Source organism: Gracilinanus agilis, chromosome 2 (assembly GCF_016433145.1).
Source record: "Gracilinanus agilis isolate LMUSP501 chromosome 2, AgileGrace, whole genome shotgun sequence".
Lineage (NCBI taxonomy): Eukaryota > Metazoa > Chordata > Mammalia > Didelphimorphia > Didelphidae > Gracilinanus > Gracilinanus agilis.
Genome location: NC_058131.1, coordinates 310,564,235 through 310,589,139, shown reverse-complemented (window position 1 = coordinate 310,589,139; position 24,905 = coordinate 310,564,235). Strand labels below are relative to the sequence as shown.

Sequence of the window (24,905 nt, the reverse complement as noted above, 5' to 3'; positions counted from 1 at the left end):
CATCTATACCTATATATATATATATACACCTATATATATATATATCTATGCTGATATACCCCAATGCCAATATATCTACATGTATAGATTTTTAAATTTAATTTTTAATGTTTCAATATATTCAACATTTACAGTTTTTACACATATACACACAAAAATACATATTCCTAGAAACATTAAGAAGCCACAGAAGTTGGTTGAGCAGGACACTCATATGGCCAGATCTGTGCTTAAGGAAAATTACTGTGATCCTCATTGGTGTGGCTATCACATTTCTAAAGATCTGCAGATAAAGAGCAATGAAGAGTTAGGAAGAATAACTAGTAAGTTGTTCTAGAACCTTTTGACCCTCTCCCCTCTTTCTTTATCCATCTCTCCCTCTCTTTCAATTGTTGTATATGTGCAAATAACAATCTTCAATTAATATTTATTCAGTACTTCCTATGTGTAAGGCAATACCTATGGAACTAAAGAAGATTCAAAAATAAGATATGGTCCCTTCCTTTAAGAAGCATATATAGCTAGGTCTTGATTAATATGAATAATAAATTCTGCAAAGTGGTCCCATTAATAAAATATAGCAATTGGTTCTAGCCCAATGGAGATATGAAATGTTTAAAATAAGCTTTTTATTAATATCAGAGCAAAGAATAAGAAAAAATGTATTTCTGATGAAAATTTTATTATAAAGTAATATAGTTACGGAATAGAAAAAAAAACTTTAAAAGTTAGAAGATTACCAAACATGGTAAATAAAGATAAGCTTATACTGACAATATGGGGGAAAATTTTTTGTTGTTTAAAATATTTTATGGTATAGCCTTAACTGTTTTTCCTTTAAATCTTCATAACGTGGCAGCTAGAGTATCAGGCCTGGAGTAGAGAGAACCCAGGTTTAATCTGTTCTTAGACACGTCTTAGCTGTGATGGCATGACAGGGTCCCCTGGACACCCTAAAACTCCAGAGGAATCCCAGGTGAAAGAGTACATGAGGAATTCCCCATTCTTGCACCCCTGCAGTACTGGCTAAAGGAAGTCCACCTGAAAGCAACTGAAGGAACTGTATGAGAAAAGGAGTCTCTGAGAGATACATTTCCTTAGCATTCCCCTAGCTTCCTGATAAACACAGATGTGTACCTTCTGTTTGCATCTCAGACATCAATCCATTCCCTGAGACATGCAATTCACCCTCCTTTGTGGTCAGGGGCGCCTGTGCTTTTATAATCAGGGACGCCCGGGCTTTCCATCTCATACCTGTCTATCATCCCCCAACCCTGTGTTTCTGGTCATGTAGTCCCTGTCCCTATGAGGTATAAAAATCATGAATCCCGTCTCTTCATTGAGGCAGACCTTTTCCTGCACCTGCCTCCCACTCATTCAACTCACATTCAGCCTGTATTCGACTTAATACATTTCTATATTTTTAAAGACAATCATCAGAGCCTGTCCCTCTTCAGGGAGCACCCTTCTGGCCCAGAATTAATCACAGCTCTCCCACTATAGTGAGACCCTGGGCAAGTTACTTAACCCCAACTGCCAAGCTCTTCCGCCTTAGAACCGATACTTACCATGGATTCTAAGACAGAAAATAAGGGTTTAAAAACAAATCTTCATATATATGCAGGTAGGTGCAGAGAGCTTTATCCATATATCTTGGCATATTTGCATGCTCATATTCTCACACAATGAAAAAAAGTGTAGATGGATAACCTAGAGCGTTATCTAAAATCAGTAATGCTTTAAACATGTGATATTATTATCTGTGCAATATTTTTCAATAGCTGAGCTAAAAAACTTGAAAACTGGTCTTTGATAACAAGGTTAGTCACCCACAGTTTCTCATCTGCCTAACATAGAAATAGAAGTGATTGATGGTTGTAGGCTTTCAGTGCAAGGATTTCAAGACAGACAAACAATCATTAGCTTTTATTTAAAATCCCCTTCTATGTTAGCTCCCAATAAAAGAGTTGGGTGTCTTTAAACACTAAATCCAAGCTGAGGGTTTTTTCTTTTTCTTAGAAATGTTACGTCTTGGAAGCCATCCTTTTCCAGAATATATTTGTTACATCCACATTAAAATTCTGTCCATCAGTATATCTACCTTCTTTGATTATTTTCTTTAAAATGTCAGAATATTTGGCACTGATCATCTTTCTAATGATTTTAACATGATGCAACTGAACTCGATTTTTAAAGCGATTGAATGCTTGCCAAACCAAAGTTTCTTCACTAACTACTTCATTTTCATTTTTCTTTCACTACACCTTAAACAAACTTGAAGCTTTTGTCTAAATGGCCCCACTGTTAAGCAATGTGTCCTTCACTGTGATCTTACAATTTGGATCACCTAACTTTACAAAACTCGTGGAAATTTGTTATTATATGTAATTGGTAAAATAAAATATATTTATAATTAATTGTAGTCTTAAATCCATCCATTTCTATCATTGTGATGCTTATCTTTCTTTTTTTTAATTTTTTAAACCCTAATATCTTTTATATATCTCCTTCTATATTAATTTTATTTGTTACAGGGCTAGGCAATGGGGGTCAAGTGACTTGCCCAGGGTCACATAGCGAGGAAGTGTCTGAGGCTAGATTTGAACCTAGGACCTCCTGTCTCTAGGCCTGGCTCTCAATCCACTGAGCCATCCAGCTGCCCCCATGCTTATCTTTCTTATAGTTATTTGCAAACCACAAAAATTTGACTCAACTTTGCCTTTTTCTTTTAACCTTTGTGTCATAGAATATTCTGTACCATTGACTCAAGCAATCTGACTTCTTGCCCTATTTTAGAGTTAGAAACACATTTATAAATTAAATTACATTAAATTTTTGTTCTAAAGTAATGAGAAGTTTCTTCTTTTTTGCCCTGAAGGTGTTTCCATTCAAAATATTCTTCCTTTTGTCCATTTTGTTAAAGGCTCTTTAAAAAAATTTTTTTTAATTAGTACAACACAACATCATATCCATACTTAATGTTAAGCAACTGCACACAGAGCAGTTTGTTTTAAAACCTTCAGCTAACTCAAACAAATCACATTAATTAAATTTTGGTTTGTATCAAATGTGACCTGGTATTATATTTCACATTAAGTTGAATTTCATATTATCCAAATTCACATGAATTGTAACCTAGGTATATTCTTGGTAGGGTGGGATTAACAAGTACATTAATAACTATAATATAAACTAAAAGATGCATGACAGATATATACAAAACAGAATGTAGCTCTGGGCATGGCTTCTTAACTTTCTTTTTTCCCCCGATAGCCTCTACCTATTTTTCTCAACCTACATCTTTCCCTCTTGTTTTCCCCTGTGTCTACTATTTATGTACCTCCTTCATCCCTGGAGTGTTCATAATATTCTTTTTTTTTTTTTAACCCTAACTTCTGTTTTAGAATCAATACTGGGTATTGGTTCCAAGGCAGAAGAGTGGTAAGGACTGGACAATGGGGGTAAAGTGACTTGCCCAGGGTCACATAGCTGGGAAGTGTCTGAGGCCAGATTTGAACCCAGGATGTCCCATATCTGGGCCTGGCTCTCAATCCACTGAGACACCCAGCTGCCCCCCCCCATAATATTCTTTTGAAACATAGGATAAAACATGTTATATTTATCGGAAACTTGCAATTTTTCTTGTTTTTAAAAATCAGATAATTTTCAAATATATTTCTGGAGGAAGAAAACTAAGTTAAATTGCTTTTTACTTGTGTGTGGACCTTGACACAAGGTGTTTTATTGGAGAAAGGGGAGTTGGAGGACATGGGCCTTAAGAGGCTTTCCATCCTTGCCCTAAATACACTTTTCAAAAGAAATCATTAAACATAATTAAGACCTTTGACTTCTGCAGAACTCAGCCCTATTCATCAGAAGAAAACAGTAAACAAAAAATGGTTTCTAGAATACAATATCTGGTTTTGCTTTTTTTTTTTTATCTCCTTTGAAAATAGCCTTTTGAAATGCACAAACTAGAGGAGGCCAAAAGAAAAGACTAGTCAAGTGTACAATCAAATTCAATTTTGTGAACAGTGGCAGCTCTTAGACAAAATCTCAAAGTTCTAGGGTCTGACAGGATATGAACAATCCCTAAAAGCTGTTCTGTATACATAAGGGATTATAAGCATCTTCACAGGAAACTAGGCTATTGTGAATAAAAAACCTTGTGATGGAAAAACAGGATCACCAAATAGCCTAAGGACAGATTTATTATTCCTAAACAAATTTCTAATCTCTCTCTTTTAAAATTTACTGATATATTTTCTTCTGACAAAAGACATTTATCAACAAACACTCAAATAAACCTTCCCAATGAAATAACATATCCTGAAAATAGTTCAGCAAAAATTGCTTCATAATGCAGTGGTAATATAATATGTGCCACTTTCCACTTTTGTAGGTTTTGTTGTTGTTGGTTCAGCCACTTTCTGTTGGGTCTGACTGTGACCCTATTTGGGGTTTTCTTGGCAAAGATGCTGGAGTGGTTTGCCTTCTCTAACTCATTCTACAGATGAAGAAACTGAGGCCAACAGAATTAAGTGATTTGCCCAGAGTCACATAGCTAGCAAATTTCTGAGACAGGATTTGAACTCGGGAAGATGAGTCTTTCTAAGCCTGCAGCACTCTGTTCTCTAAGCCACCTAACTGCCCCTTTGTACTTTAATGGAAGCTAACATAAAGGATGAATGCTTTAACTTTAATAGGGTGGTGCTGACATTATTCATTCTATTTGCCCTGAACTTGGTTGTTTTTTTACATCAATTTTATGTGCACTATTGTTGTCTTTGTGTGTGTAATTCTTTTGCCTCTTGGTTAGTGGCTATAGTAGACCACTAGAGAAGCCCCTGGGAACTAAACTCTGAAAATATAAAGAATAACTATTCTAGGGGGCAGCAAGGTGGCTCAGTGGCTGGAGAGGCAGGCCTAGGGACCAAGGGTCCTGGATTCAACTCCGACCTCAGATATTTCCTAGCTATGAGACCCTGGGCAAGTCACTTAACCCTCATTGCCTAGCCTTTATTGCTCCTCTGCCTTGGAACCAATTTGGAACCAATATTCAGTATTGAATTTTTTTAAAACCCTTACCTTCCATCTTAAAATCAATATCATGTATTGGTTTCAAGGCAGAAGAGTGGTAAGGGCTAGGCAATGAGGGTTAAGTGACTTGCCCAGGGTCTCACAGCTAGGAAGTGTTCGAGGCTAGATTTGAACCCAGGACCTCCCATCTCTGGGCCTGACTCTCAATCTGAGCTACCCAGCTGCTCCCCCCCACAGTAGTGATTATAGGACAGAAGGTAAGGGTTTTAAAAAAATAATATTCCAATTAGGAGGAAAAGAAGAAATTATCTAAAGAGAATCTTGTTAAGGGAATTATCAACAAACTTAAATTTTAAAAGGCATGTATAGAAGGTAGATACAAGGACAGGTAGCAGGATAAACAGAACAGCGAGGAACAGGCAGTCCTACTAGCACTCAGAATGAGGTGATGCTGGCAGGAAAATGAAGGACAAAAAAAAGGCTGGTCTTTGTTAGTTGTATTGGAGAAATGAGGGCAAGGAAAGGATAGCTGGTGCTCAGAATAGAAAGGATGCTGATAACTAACAATAGAGAGAAGGCAGAGCTATTCAATTCAATCGGCATCTCTTTTCACTCACCACCAAGGCCAGTGCTCTCAGGACTGGAAAGGACAGAGCACAAATGGGTAACTGGGAGCTGAGAGCTAAGGGAAGCGGAGAGACAGAAGGAACACCCGGCTGACCTTGGAGAATTCAAGCCTTGGTATCTAGATGAATTCTGCAGCTACTGAAACGCGATTACTAAGCTCTTGGGAGCGATTCTTGAAAAATCATGAAGAGGATCATTATCAGAATAATGGAGGAACGCAAATGTGCCCATTTTCAAAAAAGGGGAAAGAGAAGGGACTGTAAACAAGCTCAATTTTAATTCTTCACAAACTTCTATTAATGAGATAGAAAGGACAATGGTTATTACGGCCACCAAGGCTTCTTTAAGGACTAGCAATGTCAGACTGATCTTACTTCATCCTCTTTGACAAGCTTGCTACGGAAATTATATAGTTTACCTAGATTTTAGCAAAGCATTTGACAAGATCTGTCACGCTAATCTTGTGGGGAAAAAAGTTGGTCTTTTTTTTTTTTTTTTTTTTTTTAAAGGCTTTAGCTAGGTGGTATTGGAAAGAGATGTCTGAAAACAGTTTCTGAGTCAGGAAAAGCTGAGTTCAAATCTTGCCTTCAATACCTACTAACTATATGTCATTTAACTTCTTTCAGCATGTTTCCTCATCAATAATATAGAGATAATAATAGTACTTTCCTCACACAGTTGTATTGAGAGTCAAATGAGAAAATGTATGTGTAAAGTGGTTTATAAATCTTAAAATTATACAACTGTATGAGGAAAGTACTATTATTATCTCTAATTAATTAATCACTATTATTTATTTTTAAATTATTTATTTCATTATTATATAATTAATCAAAGTAATTAGATCTAATTTATTTAATTAAAAAGATAATAATTATTATCTCTACGTTAACATACAGTACAATTAAATGGATTTGGAGCTAATTGGAGAGCCAAACGAGACTATGCTTTGTGGGTTTTATGACTACAAAAGTAATCATTAAAAGTTCTCTATGAACTTGGACAGAGATCTCTGGTGGAGTACTACATGGATCTGTGCTTGGACTTGTTTTCTAATATTTTTACCAGTTATTTGGATGAAGACATAGATAGCATAATTATCAAATTTTAAGATGACAAAATAACAAAATTCATTTGGAAGAGCAAAAGATCTAAAATATCAAGGGAAATGGTGAAAAGAAATAAGTACAAAAGCAAAATAGCATTTTCAGGCTTCAAACTATATTATAAATCATCAGTCATCAAAGTTATTTGGAATTAGTTCAGGAATAGAGAGATACATTAATGGAAACGTCTAAATAAGAAAGATTCAGAGGTAATAGGATTTAATAACCATCTGAAAAAGGGAAAACATAAATTACCTAGAGGAAAAAAACTCCCTATTTGATAAAAAAAAAACAAACTACTAAGAAGGGAGAAGCTGGGAAGCTCAGTGGATTGAGAGCCAGATCCAGAGACAGGAGGTCCTAGATTCAAATCTGGCCTCAGCCACTTCCCAGCTGTGTGACCCTGGGCAAGTCACTTAACCCCCATTGCCTAGCCCTTACCACTCTTCTGCCTTGGAGCCAATACACAGTATTGACTCCAAGATGGAAGGTTGGGGTTTAAAAAAAAAACTACTAAGAAAACTGGAAAGTGGTCTGGCAGAAATTAGGATTAGACCAACATGTTATACTACACTTCATAATACATTCTAATGATTACACCTCCTTAAAAATATAGATCATATTATAAGATAATTAGAAGAGAAACAGATCATATGCTTCTCACAGGTATGTTTATGACACTGTATTTGTAACCAAACAAGAAATAGAGACAATTCCAAAAGGCAAAATAGATTACTTTGGTTACTTGAAACTGAAAAGGTTCCCTACAGACAACATTAATGCATCTAGGATAAGAAAGAAAGTGGTGGTCAAATGAAAAAAAGTCTTTGCATCAAATTTCTCTGATAAGGGTTTAGCATCTAAGATACATAAACAATTAATAAATATGTATAAGACTAATAGCCATTCTCCAACAAATAAATGATCCAAGGCTGCAAACAAACATTTCTCAAAGGAACTATAAAGTATTCACAATGTCAACATGGAATCTAGAAACCCCCAAACTTGTAGCCTAGTAAGATCTGATAAACCTCAAGTTTAGGGATTTCTAGATTCCATGTTGACAACAAACACATGAAAAAAATGTTCCAAATCACTAAGAGAAATGTAAATCAAAACAACCTTGAAGTTGTGCCTCATATGCTGCAAAATAGCAAAAATGACCAAAAAATGGCAACAGGCAATGTTGGAGTGGTTGTAGAAAGATAGAAACACTAATTTATTGGTGGAACTGTGAAATAGTACAACCATTTTGTAGAGCAATTTGGAATTATTCAAATAAAAAGATTAAAATGCCAATACATTTTGACCAAAGACTCCGCTATTCAGCTTATACCTTAAGGAAGTCATTGATAAGAAAAAAGTCCTCATATGTTCCTAAATATTTTTAGGTATTCTTTTTGTGATAGCTAAGAATTGAAAACAAGGTATACCCAACAAATGGAGAAAGGATAAACAAATTATAGTACATGAATTTTGAAAAGTATTATTGTGCTATAAAACATGATATGTGTTGGAGAGGGGAGGTCCTGGGTTCAAATGTGACTCCAGACTCTTCCTAGCTGTGTGTCCCTGGGCTAGTCCTTGCTGCTCTTTTGCCTTGGAAACAATACACAGTGTTGATTCTAAGATGGAAGGTTAAGAGTTTGAAAAAAAGGAAATGATTGATATGTATGATGCAGACAGAGGAACATGGATGGATCTATATGAACTAATATGGATCTATATAAATCAAGTAAAGCCAGGAAAATAATATACACAGCATTACATTGACATAAATGGAAAGGATGACAGCACACCAAAAAAATCAAAAGTAAATGTAAGGGGCAGCTAGATGGCTCAGGGAAATAGAGAGCCAGACTCAGAGACAAAAGGGATTAAAAAAAAAAAAAGATTCTGACAGGGTAGAATGTTGGGTAGAATTGAATAATAAGAAATTTAATAGAGAAGAATGCTAAATTTTACCCTGGCTCAAAAAATCATCTTCACAAGTTTAAAATGAAGGAATTGTTGTGAAACAATAGATAATCTGAAAAATATATGGTGGTCACAGTGGGTTGTCAACTCAATATGAGTCAACGGCCTCAATCAGTCTACCAGCAAGTTTTTAATAAGCACTTACTATGTACAAAGCACTTTCCTAAGCAATGAGGATACCAACAAAAGCCAAAAACATTGACTCTGTTCCAGGGAGCTTGCATTCTAACAAGGAAGACAAGATGTAAATAATTTTACACATATCTATAAAGAGAGAGTAGATGGAAGGTAAGTTCAAAAGTGGCAGCATAGGGATGGGGACCAGGGAAAGGCTTCCTGTAGCTGGGATTTGAGCAAGCATTTGAAGGACAAACAACACAAAATCTCAGAATTTGAAGCTGGGGTCATCCTAAGGGAAGAACAGCAAGTAGACTGGTATAGCTAGACCAGTGGTTCCCAAACTTTTTTGGCCTACCGCCCACTTTCCAAAAAAAATATTACTTAGCTTCCTGGAAATTAATTTTTTAAATTTTAATAGCAATTAATAGGAAAGATAAATGCACCTGTGGCTATCACCACCTCCCTGGATCACTGCAGCACCCACCAGGGGGCAGTAGTGCCCACTTTGGGAATCACTGAGCTAGACCATAGGGTATGTAGAGGTGAGTAAAGTGTAAAAAAGCTAGAAAGAGGCCAGGGTGTGAAAGGTTTTAAATACCAAAAGGGGGCTTTATGTTTGATCATGGTGGTAATAATGAACTACTGGTATGTGCCGAGTAGTAAGTAGGATGACAGTCAGACCTGCGCTTAAGGATGAATGGTGAGGATGGATTGGAATGAGAAGAGACTTGAGCTAGGAGAAGCAATTAGAAGGTTTTTGAAATAGAAAAGCCAAGAGGTAATGAGGGTCTGTAGTAGAGTTGTGGCTATGTGGGTAGAAAGAAAGGCCATTAGATTTGGCAATTAAATCACTAATAACTTGGTGGGAACACTTTCAATTGAATGATGAGGTTGGAAGTCAGATTTAAGAAATTTTAGAAATAAGGAAAAGGTGAGAAAATAAAAGCATCTATAATAGAGAGCTTTCTCAAGGAATTTAGCTAAGAAGGAAAAGAGATATAGCAGAGGTGTTTTGGCTTCAATTTGTACTGGCTCGTGAGAGCCAATCATTAAATTTTCAGTATGAGTATTTACACCTTGGATATTAGCAAATGCCCCTACATCAGGGCTTGATATGTTGTTTTGTTCATTTCTAGACTTAAGAAAGTAATGGAGAAAATGTCAATAATGCAAATTAAACTTAAAAGTATATCATGAATACATTTTTCTGGACAGCTAGTTATTAAATATTTCATATGAGATAATAGTTATCAGGGATGACAGGATCAAATTAGAAGTTTTTTTTAAAGGATATGGGAGAGATGGCATGATTGTAGACAACCAGAAAAAGCCTATATAAGGGAGAGTTGAAAATAAGAAAGAGAGGGGCAGCTAGGTGGGTTCCATGGATAGAGCCAAGTCTAGAAGTGGGAGGAACTGGGTTCAAATCTGACCTCAGACACTTCCTAGCTGTATAACCCTGGGCAAGTCACTTAACCCCAATTACCTAGCCTTTACCACTCTTCTGCTTTGGAACTGATACTTAGTGTTAATTCTAAAACAGAAGGTAAGGATTTTTTTAAAAAGAAAAGAAAAAAATGGGATCATGATGGAGGAAGTTTGATAGAAAAAAAGGAAAGGCATAGGATAAAGAGTACATGTAGAGGATTTGGCATTGGCAAAGTGAGAGATGCTCTCTTCATCACGGACAGGAATAGAAAAAGAAAGATAGTGGGGAAAAGACATTAGTGATGAGTTTAGAAGGAAGGGAGAGGAGAAAACTCTCTATGAATGGCCTTAATTGTTTTATAATTATATGGATACCAAAAAAACAACTCATAGAAACTGGACTACACTGAGGGCATAATGACTGGGGACAGGGAGATAACAGTCCTGTTATACTCTGCCATGATCTAAGGCAGGGGTCAGCAACCTTTTTGGCCGTGAGAGCCATAAACGCCACATTTTTTAAAATGTAATTTCGTGAGAGCCGTACAGTGCTCACATTGGGCTCCTGTAACAGCGCCTGAAAAAAAATTGACTTCATGGCTCCTGCAGAAAGAGCCATATCTGGCCCTCAAAAGAGCCAGATCAATTAAAGGAAGTAAGATTATTTACCTGAAGAAGAAAAGTTTTAAGGGGAACATGATAGCTAACTTCAATGATTTACAGTGAAGTCACATGTAAATGAGATGAGACTGGTTTTGCTTGGCTCCAAATGGTTGCAGAGACAAATTTTGTCATAAAGGTGATTCTGCCTAAAAATGAAAACTACTCAGAAGTGCAATAAATAGGCTGGGTTCATGTTCTCTGGACATCATCAAGAAAAGACTAGATACTTTTTGTGGTGGCAAAGAAATGGAAACTATGGGGATGTCCATCAAATGGGGAATGGCTGAACACATTGTGGTATATGATTGTACTGGAATACTATTGTGCTATAAGAAACAATAAACAGGATGATTTTAGAAAAAGCTGGAAAGATCTACATGAACTGATGCAGAGTAAAATAAGCAGAACTGGGAGAACATTGTACACAACAATAGCAATATTGTGGAGAATTATTCTCAGCAACACAACGATCTGGGACAATTCTTTTTTTTTTTTAAGAGTGGTAAGGTAAGGGGGTAGGCAATGGGGGTCAAATGACTTGCCCAGGGTCACACAGCTGGGAAGTGGCTGAGGTCAGATTTGAACTTAGGAACTCCTGTCTTTAGGCCTGGCTCTCAATCCACTGAGCCACCCAGCTGCTCCTGATCCGGGACAATTCTGAAGGACTTATGACAAAGAATGCAATCCACCTCCAGAGAAAGAACTGTTGGATTCAGATGCACATCAAAGCAGACTATCTTTCACATTAGTCTATTTATGGTTTCATTTTGGGGTTTTCACTTTGTATGAATATTCTCTTACGACAATGACCAATATGGAAGAATGTTGTGCATGATAATACATATATAAACCAGATAAAATTGCTTACCATCTCTGAGGAGGGGAGAGAAAGGAGGGAAGTACACAATTTGGATCTTATAATTTTGGAAAACATATATTAAAAATTTTTATTACATGTAATTAGTAAAATAAAATATCTTTGAATAAAATAAATAAAAGAAAATTAAAAAAAGAAAAGACTAGCTATATGGTGCATATGGAGATTGTACTAAATGGTCAAAAAGGTTTCTTCTAACTCTGAAATTCTGGGATTTTAGGGTTGAAATATACCATATATTTGGCATCAAATACAAACATCTATGGTAAGGTTGTATTCAATACTCTGGCATACAATGTTTAGGCAATAATTGCATCCCTCAGTTAGCAGGGGTCTACAAGTACTAGTAACATTACTTGTTCTCTTTCCACTACTCCTCTTGAATTGGAGTTTATGTAGTATGGTCTAAAAAAGCTGTCAACACATATAGTACTTCTCTCTGGATGGGACATTTCATTCATTTTCTTTCTTTTTACAAACTTTTACCTTCTATCTTAGAGTCATACTAAGTATCGATTCTAAGAGAAGAATGATAAGAGCTAGGCAATTGGGGTTAAGTGACTTGCACAAGGTCACACAGCTAAGAAGTGTCTTTGGCCAGATTTAAACGCAGGTCCTCCCGACTCCAGACCTGCTGCTCTGTCCACTGTGCTACTGAGAGACCCCTATTTTCTCTTCAAAATGATTATTTCACAATTTGTCTGAGTTCATGGAATAAAACAGGATCTGGAACTAGAAGAGACCTTAAGAGATCATTTAGTCCAACTCACTCATTTCACAGAGGAGGAAACTGAGGCCCAATAAAGTTGGCTTTCTCCAGTAACTCTCCATTCCTGCTTGTTTTGCTTTTAGTACAACTTGGATTGAGATCAGAGACAGGACTTTTAATGTCATGGGTAGAGGGAACTCCCAGGTCAGGAAACTCCCTCTACCAAAGTCTTAGAGAGCTACCTAGAGCACAGAGATTGGAGTAGTGACAGCTAGTGTGTCAGAGGTGGAACTGGAACACATAGGTTTTCTTGGCTCTGAGGCCCTTCTCTATCCACTATGCCATGATGACTATTATTTCATGTTGACTAGCAAATGCTTGTTGAATGATTAATTGGTGGCTATTTCTTACTCTTGAATTTTTACAAGTGTGGCTTGAGCTGATACATCCCAAATCTTCACAGTATTATCAGAGGATCCTGAAGCTACTCGAACATTGTCAAAATTAAAGTTGCAAGTAGTTATTGGTCTATCGTGGTGATCTAAGACAAGGAGAAAAAATTATCTCACTGAAATGCATTTCAAATTTATCTCAGATTAATATTTTATCATATACATTGCATATAATAGTTACACTAATCTGAATGACTATCAGTATTAATGATGAGCATTTAGGTACTCCTTGAAGGTTTACAGAGTGTTTATATATGTCACCTCATTTGATTCTCACAACAACCTTCAAAGTAGGTGTTATTACAGTAGGAAAAAGTGAGGCTGAATGTTAAGTGATCCATGCAGGGTAAGACAACTAGTAAATGTCTGGGCAGGATTCAAACTCAAGTCTTTTCAACTCTAAATTCCACACTGTGTCTCTCAACTGCTTGATGCTTTGAAAATTTGTTCTTAGACCTCTTATATGAAGTGTCATGCCATGGGCTGAAGGGGATATTATTGGAGATGCAGACACTAAATGATAACTCTAGTCCAACTATCAATAATATGGAATTAGGTCTTGATCAATGATACATGTAAAACCCAGTGGAATTGTGCGTCAGCTAAGGGGGATTAGGGGACTTTGGGGGAGAGGGAAAGAACATGAAATAGGTAACTAGGGGAAAATATTCAAAATAAAAATTTTAAAAAATGAAGTGTCATGCCAACTTTGCTAATCCATACATATACATATATATATATATATGAAATGTGAGAATAGATTGCTCAGGTAAAGATTGCTCAGAGCCACAAAGAATATTTGTGAATAGGAGGTACACCATGTCAGCAAATATAAGGTTAAACTTGACAAACATTCATGATGCAGAGAAAATCTTTAAAAAAAAAAAAGATTAGCCTTATCTAGCCTGTGGTGTTTAGTCATTAGGAAAAAGTATGCCCAAATGCAAAACATGAATCATGCAATCCTTTTTAAAACTGTGCTTGAAGGGGGAACTAGGTATTTCAGTGAATTGAAAGTCAGACCTGGAAAAGAGGTCCTGGGTTCAAATCTGACCTCAGACACTTCCTAATTGTGTGACCCTAGGCAAGCCATTTAACTACAATTGCCTAGCTCTTACCACTCTTCTATCTTGTAACCAATCCTTAGTACTGATTCCAAGATGGAAAGTAAGAGTTTAAAAAAAATTATGCCTGAAAGGGAAATATTTTGCATCAGTATAAATGGTTTTTTGAACCAGTTTTCTCAATTTTATAGAGAAGTAAATCAAAATTATAAGAATACAAGTCATTCCCCAACTGACAAATAGTCAAAGGATATGAACAAGCAATTTTCAGATGAAGAAATCAAAATCATCAATAATCACATGAAAAATGTTCTAAATCACTCTCGATAAGAGAAATGCAAATTAAAACAATGCTGAGGTACCACCTCACACCTATCAAATTGACCAATATGGGAGTAAAGGAAAGTGGTAAATTTGGAGGGGATGTGGCAAAATTGGGACACTAATGCATCATTGGTGGAGTTGAACTGATCCAGCCTTTCAGAAGGCCAATTTGGAACTATGTCCAAAGGGCTATAAAACTGTGCATACCCTTTGATACAATAATACCACTATCAGGTCTGTATCATAAAGAGATAATAAAAAAGGGGAAAGGACCTATTTGTGCAAAAACATTTATAGCAGCTCTTTTTGTAGTGGCAAAGAATTGGAAATTGAAGTGATGTCCATCAATTAGGGAATGACTGAACAAACTGTGGTGCATATTGGTGATGGAATACTATTGTGCTAGAAGAAATGATAAGTACGATGATTTCAGAAAAAGCTGTAAAGATCTTCAGGAAATGATGCAGAACAAAATAAGCAGAACTGGGAGAACATTGTACGTAATAATAGTAATATTGAACAATGTTTATCTGTGAAAACTTGGCTACTCTTAGCAATGCAATGATCTTTAACAATCCTGAAAGACTTATGACAGGGAATGCTATCCACATCCAGAGAAAGAACAGTTGGGGGCATCTTTCACATCAATGTATTTGTGGTTTTATTTGGGGGGTTTGATTATGTATGAGTTTGTTCTTACAACAATGGAAGTGTGTTTTGCATGACAATAAAAAGATTTTTTTAAACCCTGTTTTCCTATGTTTAAATATGTTCAAAAGAAGAAAAGGTTTGGCACCTTTGTGAATGGCTATGATAGAAACTGAGGTAGAACAGAGTAAGATTGAAAAATACTAAAACCCACACAGATTCAGAACCTTCATTTAGTGGTCATGCTTGTTGGAAAGAGAAGTTGAGAGTAAGTTAAATGAAGAACAGAAAAGCCTTTGCTAACTTAGAAGAAAGTTGAGGAGGAGATAACAAGCAATTTGCTACCACATGCTTGGAGATTGTGGAAAGAGGGGAAAATGGTGGACAGAGGTTATAAGAGGAACTTAAAGAGAAAACAATTTCTTCTGGTAGACTTCAAGTTTCTGGCATTATTGGGAGAGATAAGCAATGTCATTCCTGGCACATTAATCTAAGTAAACTCAATTAAAGGTCCTTAATCCTATAGTGGAAAAAGTAATTCAGAATGTCACCTCCCAACTAGGTATCACTCCTAGCTCTACCCATGATCATTGGATCATTGATTTAGAACTGGAAGAGGCCTCAGAAGCCAGATAGGCTAATTTCCTCAATTTACCGATAAAATAAGGCTCAAGGACACAAAAGTAGTATCAGAAGTGAGATTTGAACCCAGGTCTTCTAACTCTAGAATGATGGCCCCAAAACATTTTAATGTCAAGAAAAGACTCCAAATAAGTTTTCTACTTGCATCTTGGGAACAACAGAGATTAAAAAGAAAGTGCCTATTTTTACCTAATGTAGGAGTTTGTGGTTGTGAAATGTAAACTCCTTAAGAGCAAAAACTTTACTTTTTGCCTTCATAATCTCATCTTTTTTAAACAACAATATTCTTCTGGTGATGCCATATGGCTGCAAATAATGGCATATTACAATCTCCACTGAATTAAAATTGTAGATTAGCCAAAGTATCATAATGAAACACATGATGGGTCTAGTATGGTACCAGTGAAGAATAGCACAAGATATTGTGGAAGCAATATCATTAATGAAGTTTTTGACCAAGAAAGGAGATAGGCTATTCATATAGCAAGATTAAGAGGAAAAAAGATGATCCAGTGGTATCCATGTAACATCAAGAGACTTAGAGAAAGACTCTGTGTTTTGCGTGTACCTGCTATGAAGGATTTATGACACAACTTGGACAGGAGTAGCAGATGAAAAGGAAGGATGGGTTTGCAGGACATTCTATGAGTTAATTTTCCAACATGGCTCTCAATTTTGTAGTTTGTGTCCCTGGTGGGATGATTAGACTCAGAGGTTCACAGATACTCTGGGTCTGCTCTCCTAAATTCACAAGCCCTCAATAATGCAATTGCCTTTAATAGTCAGACAGACAACACACATACTTAAATTTTGTCATAGTTCAATTGTCATAGTTAAAACAGTGGCTATACAATATTTATTCCCATAAATCTGAGGCAGATTATTTCACAAATAGCCAAAACATCAATGGGAAAAGTAGACATTAACTTAAGAGTACATTAGGGCAGCTGGGTAGCTCAGTGGAGTGAGAGTCAGGCCTAGAGACAGGAGGTCCTAGGTTCAAACCCGGCCTCAGCCACTTCCCAGCTGTGTGACCCTGGGCAAGTCACTTGACCCCCATTGCCCACCCTTACCAATCTATGAGACAATACACCGAAGTACAAGGGTTTAAAAAAAAAAAAAGAGTACATTAGACATAGAATAAACACATGACCAAAGAAATTCAACCTTCAGTACTTCAGGGTCTCAATGCCCATTCTCTTCTTGTGGCATCTTCATGCTACCTACCAACTGAGAGCATCTCTGCAACTAAGCTCTCTGGGCCTGCTCTTCTTTGCAACTCAACCATTAACTGACAAGATTAATTCTCTTTTGAATTGATAATGGCTCTCTTCTCTGGTGCCAAAGGTCATGTTTCTTGAAGCTTCTTCATGTACAAATTCTCCCTCAACTCTCTCTCCTGAGCTAGTAGCTCCACTGAAGACACCCAGCCCATGGAAGAGGGAGAGAGAGAGAAATCCATTCCTTTCTTGCTACTCCCTGATACAGGCACATAGGATTGCCCTCCACAATATTTCACATATCCTAAATTTGGGTGTACCCCAAAGTTCAGTGCTAGACCCTCTTCTCTCTTTAAATTCTTTCATTAACCTCATAATTTCCCATAGATTTAACTATCATCACATGTAGATGACTCAGATATATCATATCTATATCTATACCAACATCTACATTTATAGCTAATATATATCCTGCCCCAGTCTCTCCTCTGAGCATCAGCCCCATATCGCCAACTGTTTTTAGATTTCAATCTGAATGTCTCAGACATTTCACACTTAGTATGTCCAAAACCTGAACTCATCTTCCTCCACAAAAGCTCCCCTCTTCTAAAAGTTCCTGACTCTGTCAAAGGCACCACCAACCATTCAATCTCCCAAGTTTGTAATCTTAGCATTATCTTTGATTCTTCACTTTTCTTTACCTCACATATCCAATCAACTCTACTCGTAAGTAATGGTAAGCAAATCTTACCATTTCTGCTTCTAGAACACCTCTTGCATCTGATCTATTCTCTCTACTCACACAGCTACCATCTTAGTTCAAGCTCTCATCACCTCTCACCTGGATTATCCCAACAGCCTCCTAATAACACAGCCTCAAGTCTCTCATAATTATCTATCCTACATAACCTCATAAGCCTATTCTACATATTGCAGCTAAAATAATAGTCCTTAGACAGCTTTAACAAGTCAATCAACTCCAGTGGGTTCTCAGTTGCCTTTAGGATAAGAGATAAACTTCTCTGTCAAGCTTTGAAAGCCCTTCACGAAATGATCCCAACTTATGGTACACAGTCTCATTGAGCATTACTTCCCCTCATGCACTCTGTGATATGTAATCAAACTGGCTTTTTATTTGTTCCTCCAGCTCTTGTCTCTATGCCTTTTAACCCTGGCCTGACCTTGTGCCTGAAATGTATTCACTTTACTTCTCTATTATGATAATGAGATTAAATCTACCCTGCCCATCTTTAGATTTAATCACCAAAGGTGAAAAAAATCTCCATTTAACTCACAAGTTGGGTGGTCTGTAATCTAAGTGTGCTAGAGTAACAAATCAGAATTTATTGACTGCATCCTGGGCAATCCTTAGAAAAGCATCTGTTGTGATTGAACACATAAACTAAGAGGAAGTCACAGGAAGTGATGTAAAAGAGGCCCCTTTAAAAAGAGACCTCAGTGAGCTGGGCCCTTTCTTCTGATTCATGAAGGGGACCTGAAGGAGCTCTTCTGGTTCGTGACTGGAGTTGGAGGAAGTCTGGAGCTGGTGAGATTGTTCTACATGGTGAGTGTTAAGACTGAATCTTCCTGAACTTCTCTTAAGGAATTTCCTTTTAGTAGAGACTCTGTGGCTGAAGCTTTTGCTTCATTCGCCTTTGAGGCCCTTCAGGCTTTCTGGCCTCGGGGTCAAGGCTGGATTTCCCTAGGTTGAGGGTTATTTAGATCTACCTGGATTGAACTAGGGGATCAGAGAAAATTACCTTCTGTGTTAGATTACTTATCCTATCTTATTCTCTCTCTTATTTCCTTATTTCTACTTCCTCTTCTCATTTGTAAATAAATTTCCATAAAAGTCATTTTAACTTGAGGTTATTCTCTAATTGGGGACTGATAATTGTTCAACCCCTGGCAACCAACCTTTTAATATTTACCCAATCAAAACCCCTTTTTACCCATTACACTATATCATAGAATTCCTCTCTTCAACACGTGACCCAAATATTATCTTGTATGTGAAGTCTAAATTTCTCCCCAACCCCTAAAATGCAAGTTGGTCTCCCTCTAGAACTATTATATATGTATGTGTGTGTATTCTCTTTATATTTGCTGTATATATATTCTTATGTATACTTATTATCTTCCCCTATTATAATGTAAGCTCTTTGGCAGTAGGGATTGTTTCATTTTCCCCTGGGCTTAGCATAATGCCTATTAAGTGCAAATAGTAGGCACTTAATAAATGCTTGTTGATTGATTCTTATCTTAAACCATCTTAATTGTCTCAGTGCTGGTAAGCTTCCTTTTTTAGGGCCACTAGGGATATAAACTCTCTGCCAATCAAGAGAAAGCTGCCCTTCTAAATACAACAGTAATAGGGGCAGACATATTTATGTCTCTTTCTTTTTTCTGTGATTTCATAAGGTGAGCTGGGAGGTAAATCAGTTGTTCAGGATCAAAGTCCCTCTCCAAAAATATTTTTTAAAAAATTAACAATAAGTTCTTTGTGCTAACAACATTCCCACTAAGGACATCTTATATTCCCCTTTGGGCCTAAATTCAATTCAATTAAGCAAATATTTCATAAACTCTCAATATAGTGAAGTTACTACACTAGTGCTAGGGCCACAAAGAAATAATAAAACACTCTAGGCACCATCACACTAATTTTTTTCTTTTTATTGTCCATATGTGATATAAGTTCAAGATCTGTTATTTTTCTATGATATTTTCCTGTGTCAATTTTTAGTCCAAACTCATTTGAGTCATTACAGATTTCATTAGGAGTCTCAGCATTATTGGGGACTTAATGAAATCTATCAATCAATAAGCATCTATTAATCACTTATTTTGTGAATAATACTATGTTAGTTGGGATACAAGAACAAACAATGAAACAATCCCTACTCTCAGGTTGCTTACACTTGGCATATAAACTACTGAAAGAGCATCTGACTGCATCATATTCTTTAGAAATTCATTCTCCATTTGCACTCTGCTCTGGACATACTCTACAAAGATTGCAAATACTTTTGATAAACCCATGTATATCTCCCTGTTTTATGTCTCATTTGCTCTTAGAGAATAATTTAACAATGTTATCTGGGTTACTAGAATCTTTTGTGATCTAAACATGTGCACAGTAGACATTTTGTTAAAGGAGCACTTTTAAGGCTTCATTATACCCTTCTGAATAAATAAAATGTATTTTTCTGATAATAATGGACTACAAAACACTTTCCACACAAATAAATCTAGATCTAAGTTAGGCTAAGAGATAGAATGGTGGATCAATGGAATAGAATTTAGGTAAATGACCTCAGCAAACTAGTGTTTGATAAACCCAAAGAGCCCAGCTTTTGGGACAAAAGCTGCTGGGAAAATTGGAAAACAGTATGGGAAAAGTTAGGTTTAGATCAACATCTCACACCCTATACCAAGATAAATTCAAAATGGGTAAATGTTAGACATTATAAGTAAATTGGGTAAATACAGAATAGTATACCTATCAGATCTATGGGAAATGAAAGAATTTAAGACCAAGCAAGAGATAGAGAACATCACAAGGTGTAAAATGAATAATTTTGATTATATTAAATTTAAAAGGTTTTATGCAAACAAAGCCAATGCAATCAAAATTAGAAGGGAAGCCACAAATTGGGGGGAAAATTTTATAACAAAAATCTCTTACAAAGATCTAATTTTTCAAATTTATAAGTAACTAAGTCAAATGTATAAGAAATCAAGCCATTCCCCAAATGACAGGCCAAGGGATATGAATAGACAATTTTCAGATGAAAAAATCAAAACTATCAATAATCACATGAAAAAGTGTTCTAAATCCCTCCTGATTAGAGAAATGCAAATAAAAAACAACTCTGAGGTACTACCTCATACCTATCCAATTGGCCAATATGACAGTAAAGGAAAATAATAAATGTTGGAGAGGATGTGGCAAAATGGAGACACAAATGCATTGCTGGTGGAGTTGAGAATTGATTCAACCATTCTAGAAGGAAATTTGGAATTATGCTCACAGGGCTCTAAAAGAAAGCATACCCTTTGATTCAGCAATAGCACTACTAAGGTTTGTACCCCCAAAGAGATAATAAAAAAGAATCATTTAAAAATATTTATAGATGCACTCTTTGTGGTGGCAAAAAATTGGAAAATGAGGGAGTGTCCCTTGATTGGGGAATGACTGAACAAATTTTGGTATATGGTGGTGATGAAATATTATGTTATAAGGAATGATGAACTGCTTGACTTCTATATGAACTGGAAAGACCTCCATGAATTGATGTGGAGTGAAATGAGCATATCCAGAACATTGTACATAGAAACTGAAACATTATGGAACGATCAAATATAATCAACTTTGCTACTAATAGCAATGCAATTATCCAGGACAACTGTGAAGGACTTATGAGAAAGAATGCTATCTCCATCAAGAGAAAGAATTGTGGGAGTAGAAACACAGAAGAAAAGCATATGAATTAGCACTTGTTTATATGGGCATATGATTTGGGGTTTTGGCTTTAAAAGATTATTTTATTACAAAAATGAATAATATGGAAATAGGTATCAAGTGATAACAAATGTATAACACAGTGGAATTGCTTTTCAGTTCGAGAAGGGGGAAGGGAAGAGGGGAGAGAGAGAAAATGAATCATGTAACCATTGAAAAATATTTTAAAAATAAAACAAAAAAGTTTTAAATCAAAATGAGGATCTTGTTTTCTTTGCACCTTTCATTCAATTGTATGACCCTAAAGTTATTTTCTAATGGAAAATGTAGTTTGGTGTAGAAATCTTGACAGATCTACTCTATTTTTTTTTCTATTTATTGTCCTTCATGAAACCACATGAAAAGCTCTCTTAAAAGCTCTCTGAAACAGTAACTGGAGCAGTGGTGGAAAACATTTTTTTTCCCCTTTAAAACTCTTACCTTCTGTCTTAGAATTAATAATAAGTATCTGTTCCAAGGCAGAAGAGTGGTAAGGACTAGGCAATTGGGGTTATTAAGTGACTTGCCCAGGGTCACAGAGGTAAGAAGTATATAAGACCAGACTTGAACCTAAGTACCTCCCATCTCCAGGCCTGGCTCTCTATCCACTGAGCCACCCACCTGTCCTGAAAATGTCTTTTTCACATCGATATTCTTTTGTTGACACTACATGGTTATAATTTTATGAAATGTGAGTCTCTGAGTAATTAAAATTAAAGATCACTCAAAAAGCAATGAAGAGATTCATTTCACGATGGGCATAAACAGCAGATTACCAGTAAAGAATCTCAGAGAAGAAAACATTAATGGGTCACATGACTGGAAAACTGTGTAGCATTCTAAATTAATCACTCATGTAGCAAGAAGAAGGGACAGAACTATAACTAGGGCGGAGTAGCTGAGGTTTTTCTCTAAGACACCAAGTTTAGAGGGTGTTGATGTCATTTGGAATCCTTTAACATGCTAGTTTGAGGTCCCTCCCTCACCTCTCCCTCTGTCTCCCACAGCAGTTTGGACAACAATAACTTCATACACATCCTGGTTCTCTCTCTCTTCCCCTGTAGGGGAGTGTTCAGACACCCCTCGCCAACTGAGAGTCCACTTGTCCTGGGTAAAAATAAATTCCTAGTAAGAGTACTAGACAGGCCACATATTGTACCCATGTAAAGTCAAAAGACTTAGAGGAAGGACCCAAAATTTGGGGTGACTGCTCAGGGGAGGGTTTATTGGACAACTTATCCAATGTAAACCTGGATGAAACGGTACAAAGAAGTACTGGTTTGTGCCATAGGAGTACCTACATCAACAAGATTCAAAAACTACGTAGGGAGCAGCTGGGTGGCTCAGTGGATTGAGAGCCAGGCCCAGTGATGGGAGGTCCTGGGTTCAAATCTGGCCTCAGACACTTCCCAGCTGTGTGACCCTGGGCAAGTCACTTAACCCCCATTGCCTAGCCCTTACCACTCTTGCCTTAGAACGAATACCCAATATTTATTCTAAGATGGAAGATAAAAAAGCAAACTATATAGTAGGCAAGTAGGTAGCACAATGCATAGAGTACTAGGATAATTCCTGGTTACAGAATCAATAAAACTTGAATTCATATCCAGGCTCTGACAGATGCATGACTTTGAGCAAAACCATTTAACCTCTGTTTGACTCAGTCACTTCAACTGTAAAACAGAGATAGCACCTACCTCCCAGTGTTGTGAGGACAAAATGAAATAACTATAACACACTTAGCATTGTGCCTGACACATAGAAAAATTTAATAAATTCTATAATAATAATGCTGATTATTATTATTATGTGAAGTCTAGATGATCAACACCATGATATTTGGATCAGTGTATTCAACCATTTTTATAAATTTCCTTCATATGTATTTTTATCCTCTCCATATTCACAACCATTGCTGTAGTCAGGATTCCATATGATTCCAAGATAAGCAGAATTTCTTACTTTTTAATTATATTTTGAGGAAGAGGAAAAAAATGTCAAAATTGTCTTATGTTTATGACACCAGATGACCCAAACAAGCAAGCTTAAAATGAAGGCTTAGTTTCCAATACTCTAATAGGTAGGAGACATCTTCCTTTAGAGGGACTAAATGCTGACACAGTTCAGTTTGAATGAACAAATAATTGGATGAAAAGGGGCAATTATATAATGGGTATATACGTCTCAATTTTGACTTTCCTTGTTTTGTTTTGTTTTGTTTTGTTTTTTGTAACATCCCAGCCTTCAAAGGAGGTCAGGTCTCCTTTTCTTCTTATGAATGTGTCACCACACAAAGCAATCAAAACTCATTAACAACCAAATAACAAGATATAATGCCAACAAATAATAGAATAAAACATTCCCTTTGACATAAAGTACTCTTACCTTTAATATAACTGATGGTTTTCCCATTTTTTCCATCAATGACACAGATTGAGTTTTCTACATCCAAACCACAGACCACAAATCTACCATCATTAGAAATTTTACATGAAAGTATAATGTTCTCTTGGTCCAAAGACCACTGAAAAAAGAGGGGATAATGAATACTCAGATTCAGACAGCTTTTTGTCAGACTATCTTATATCAAGAGAAATCAAAGAAGCAATAACACAGATATTCTTTGTTTCTCTCTATGGTTTTGGTTACGTCATGGTACCTGAACCGAGCAGGAGCCAAAAATGTTAATCCAGTTGTGTTAGAAATAGAAAGATGTTCTTTCTTTTATTCAGTTATCTCATTTACAGAGCACACCTCAAATAGCCTACTTTACTTTTTTTTTTTAAGTTCTTTTCTACAAGCTAAAACTGAGACTTCTGACTACAGTCATTTTTATCTAGAATACAATGGCTATTGTCACTCATCTTTGCTATTAAGTCACTTCCCTATTTCTATCAACAACTCCACCACCTCCCAACCACAGTTTGCAACTCTGAGTCGTCTTTCTTATCTCCCTCTAGTTCACCCCACCACATTTAGTTACATTACAACCTGCCTATTCTTCCATCAAAATTTCCTTCATATGCATTTTTACCCTCTCCACATTCACAACCATTGCTGTAGTCAAGATTCTGTAAGATTAAAATTAATATCCAATAACTCCAAGTATTATATTTTATGACTCGTTAATAATCACTTGAAGTAGAAGAAACACAAGAACCAAAGTAAAACCTGAGTAAAAAACATCTGAATAAAATTCTCCTGCCTCTCACCTCACCCCACCTCCACAGCCACGTTTCCAGGAGAAGAGCGTGATGGCAGAGCTACACAAAACTTATATCCTCCCTACATTAGCATGTAATGTGAAAAGGAACATGGGAAGCTGAGAAGGAGAGCTTTGGGGAGCAAAATTCTAATTATACAATCCCAATGAACCCAAGTTAGGATCACTGTTTGATTTCTTCCTATCTGGTCTGCCAAACCCCAGATGCTTCCTTCTTTAATCCATTCTACACATGACTGCTGAATTTATCTTCCTTGAACATAATTATTGTCATTGGCTCC

General features: G+C 36.4%; 1 protein-coding gene across 1 annotated transcript in view; it reads right to left on the bottom strand.

Moving 5' to 3' along the window:
* The window catches only part of WDR88 (WD repeat domain 88), a 67,787-nt gene that overhangs the window by 19,782 nt on the left and 23,100 nt on the right, over nt 1-24,905 (bottom strand). The window contains exons 5-6 of the mRNA XM_044661449.1: nt 23,787-23,925; nt 12,959-13,088 (exon numbers count right to left, since the gene is read on the bottom strand). Coding sequence (XP_044517384.1) covers nt 12,959-13,088; nt 23,787-23,925 — 269 coding nt within the window. The remainder of the gene's footprint in view (nt 1-12,958; nt 13,089-23,786; nt 23,926-24,905) is intronic.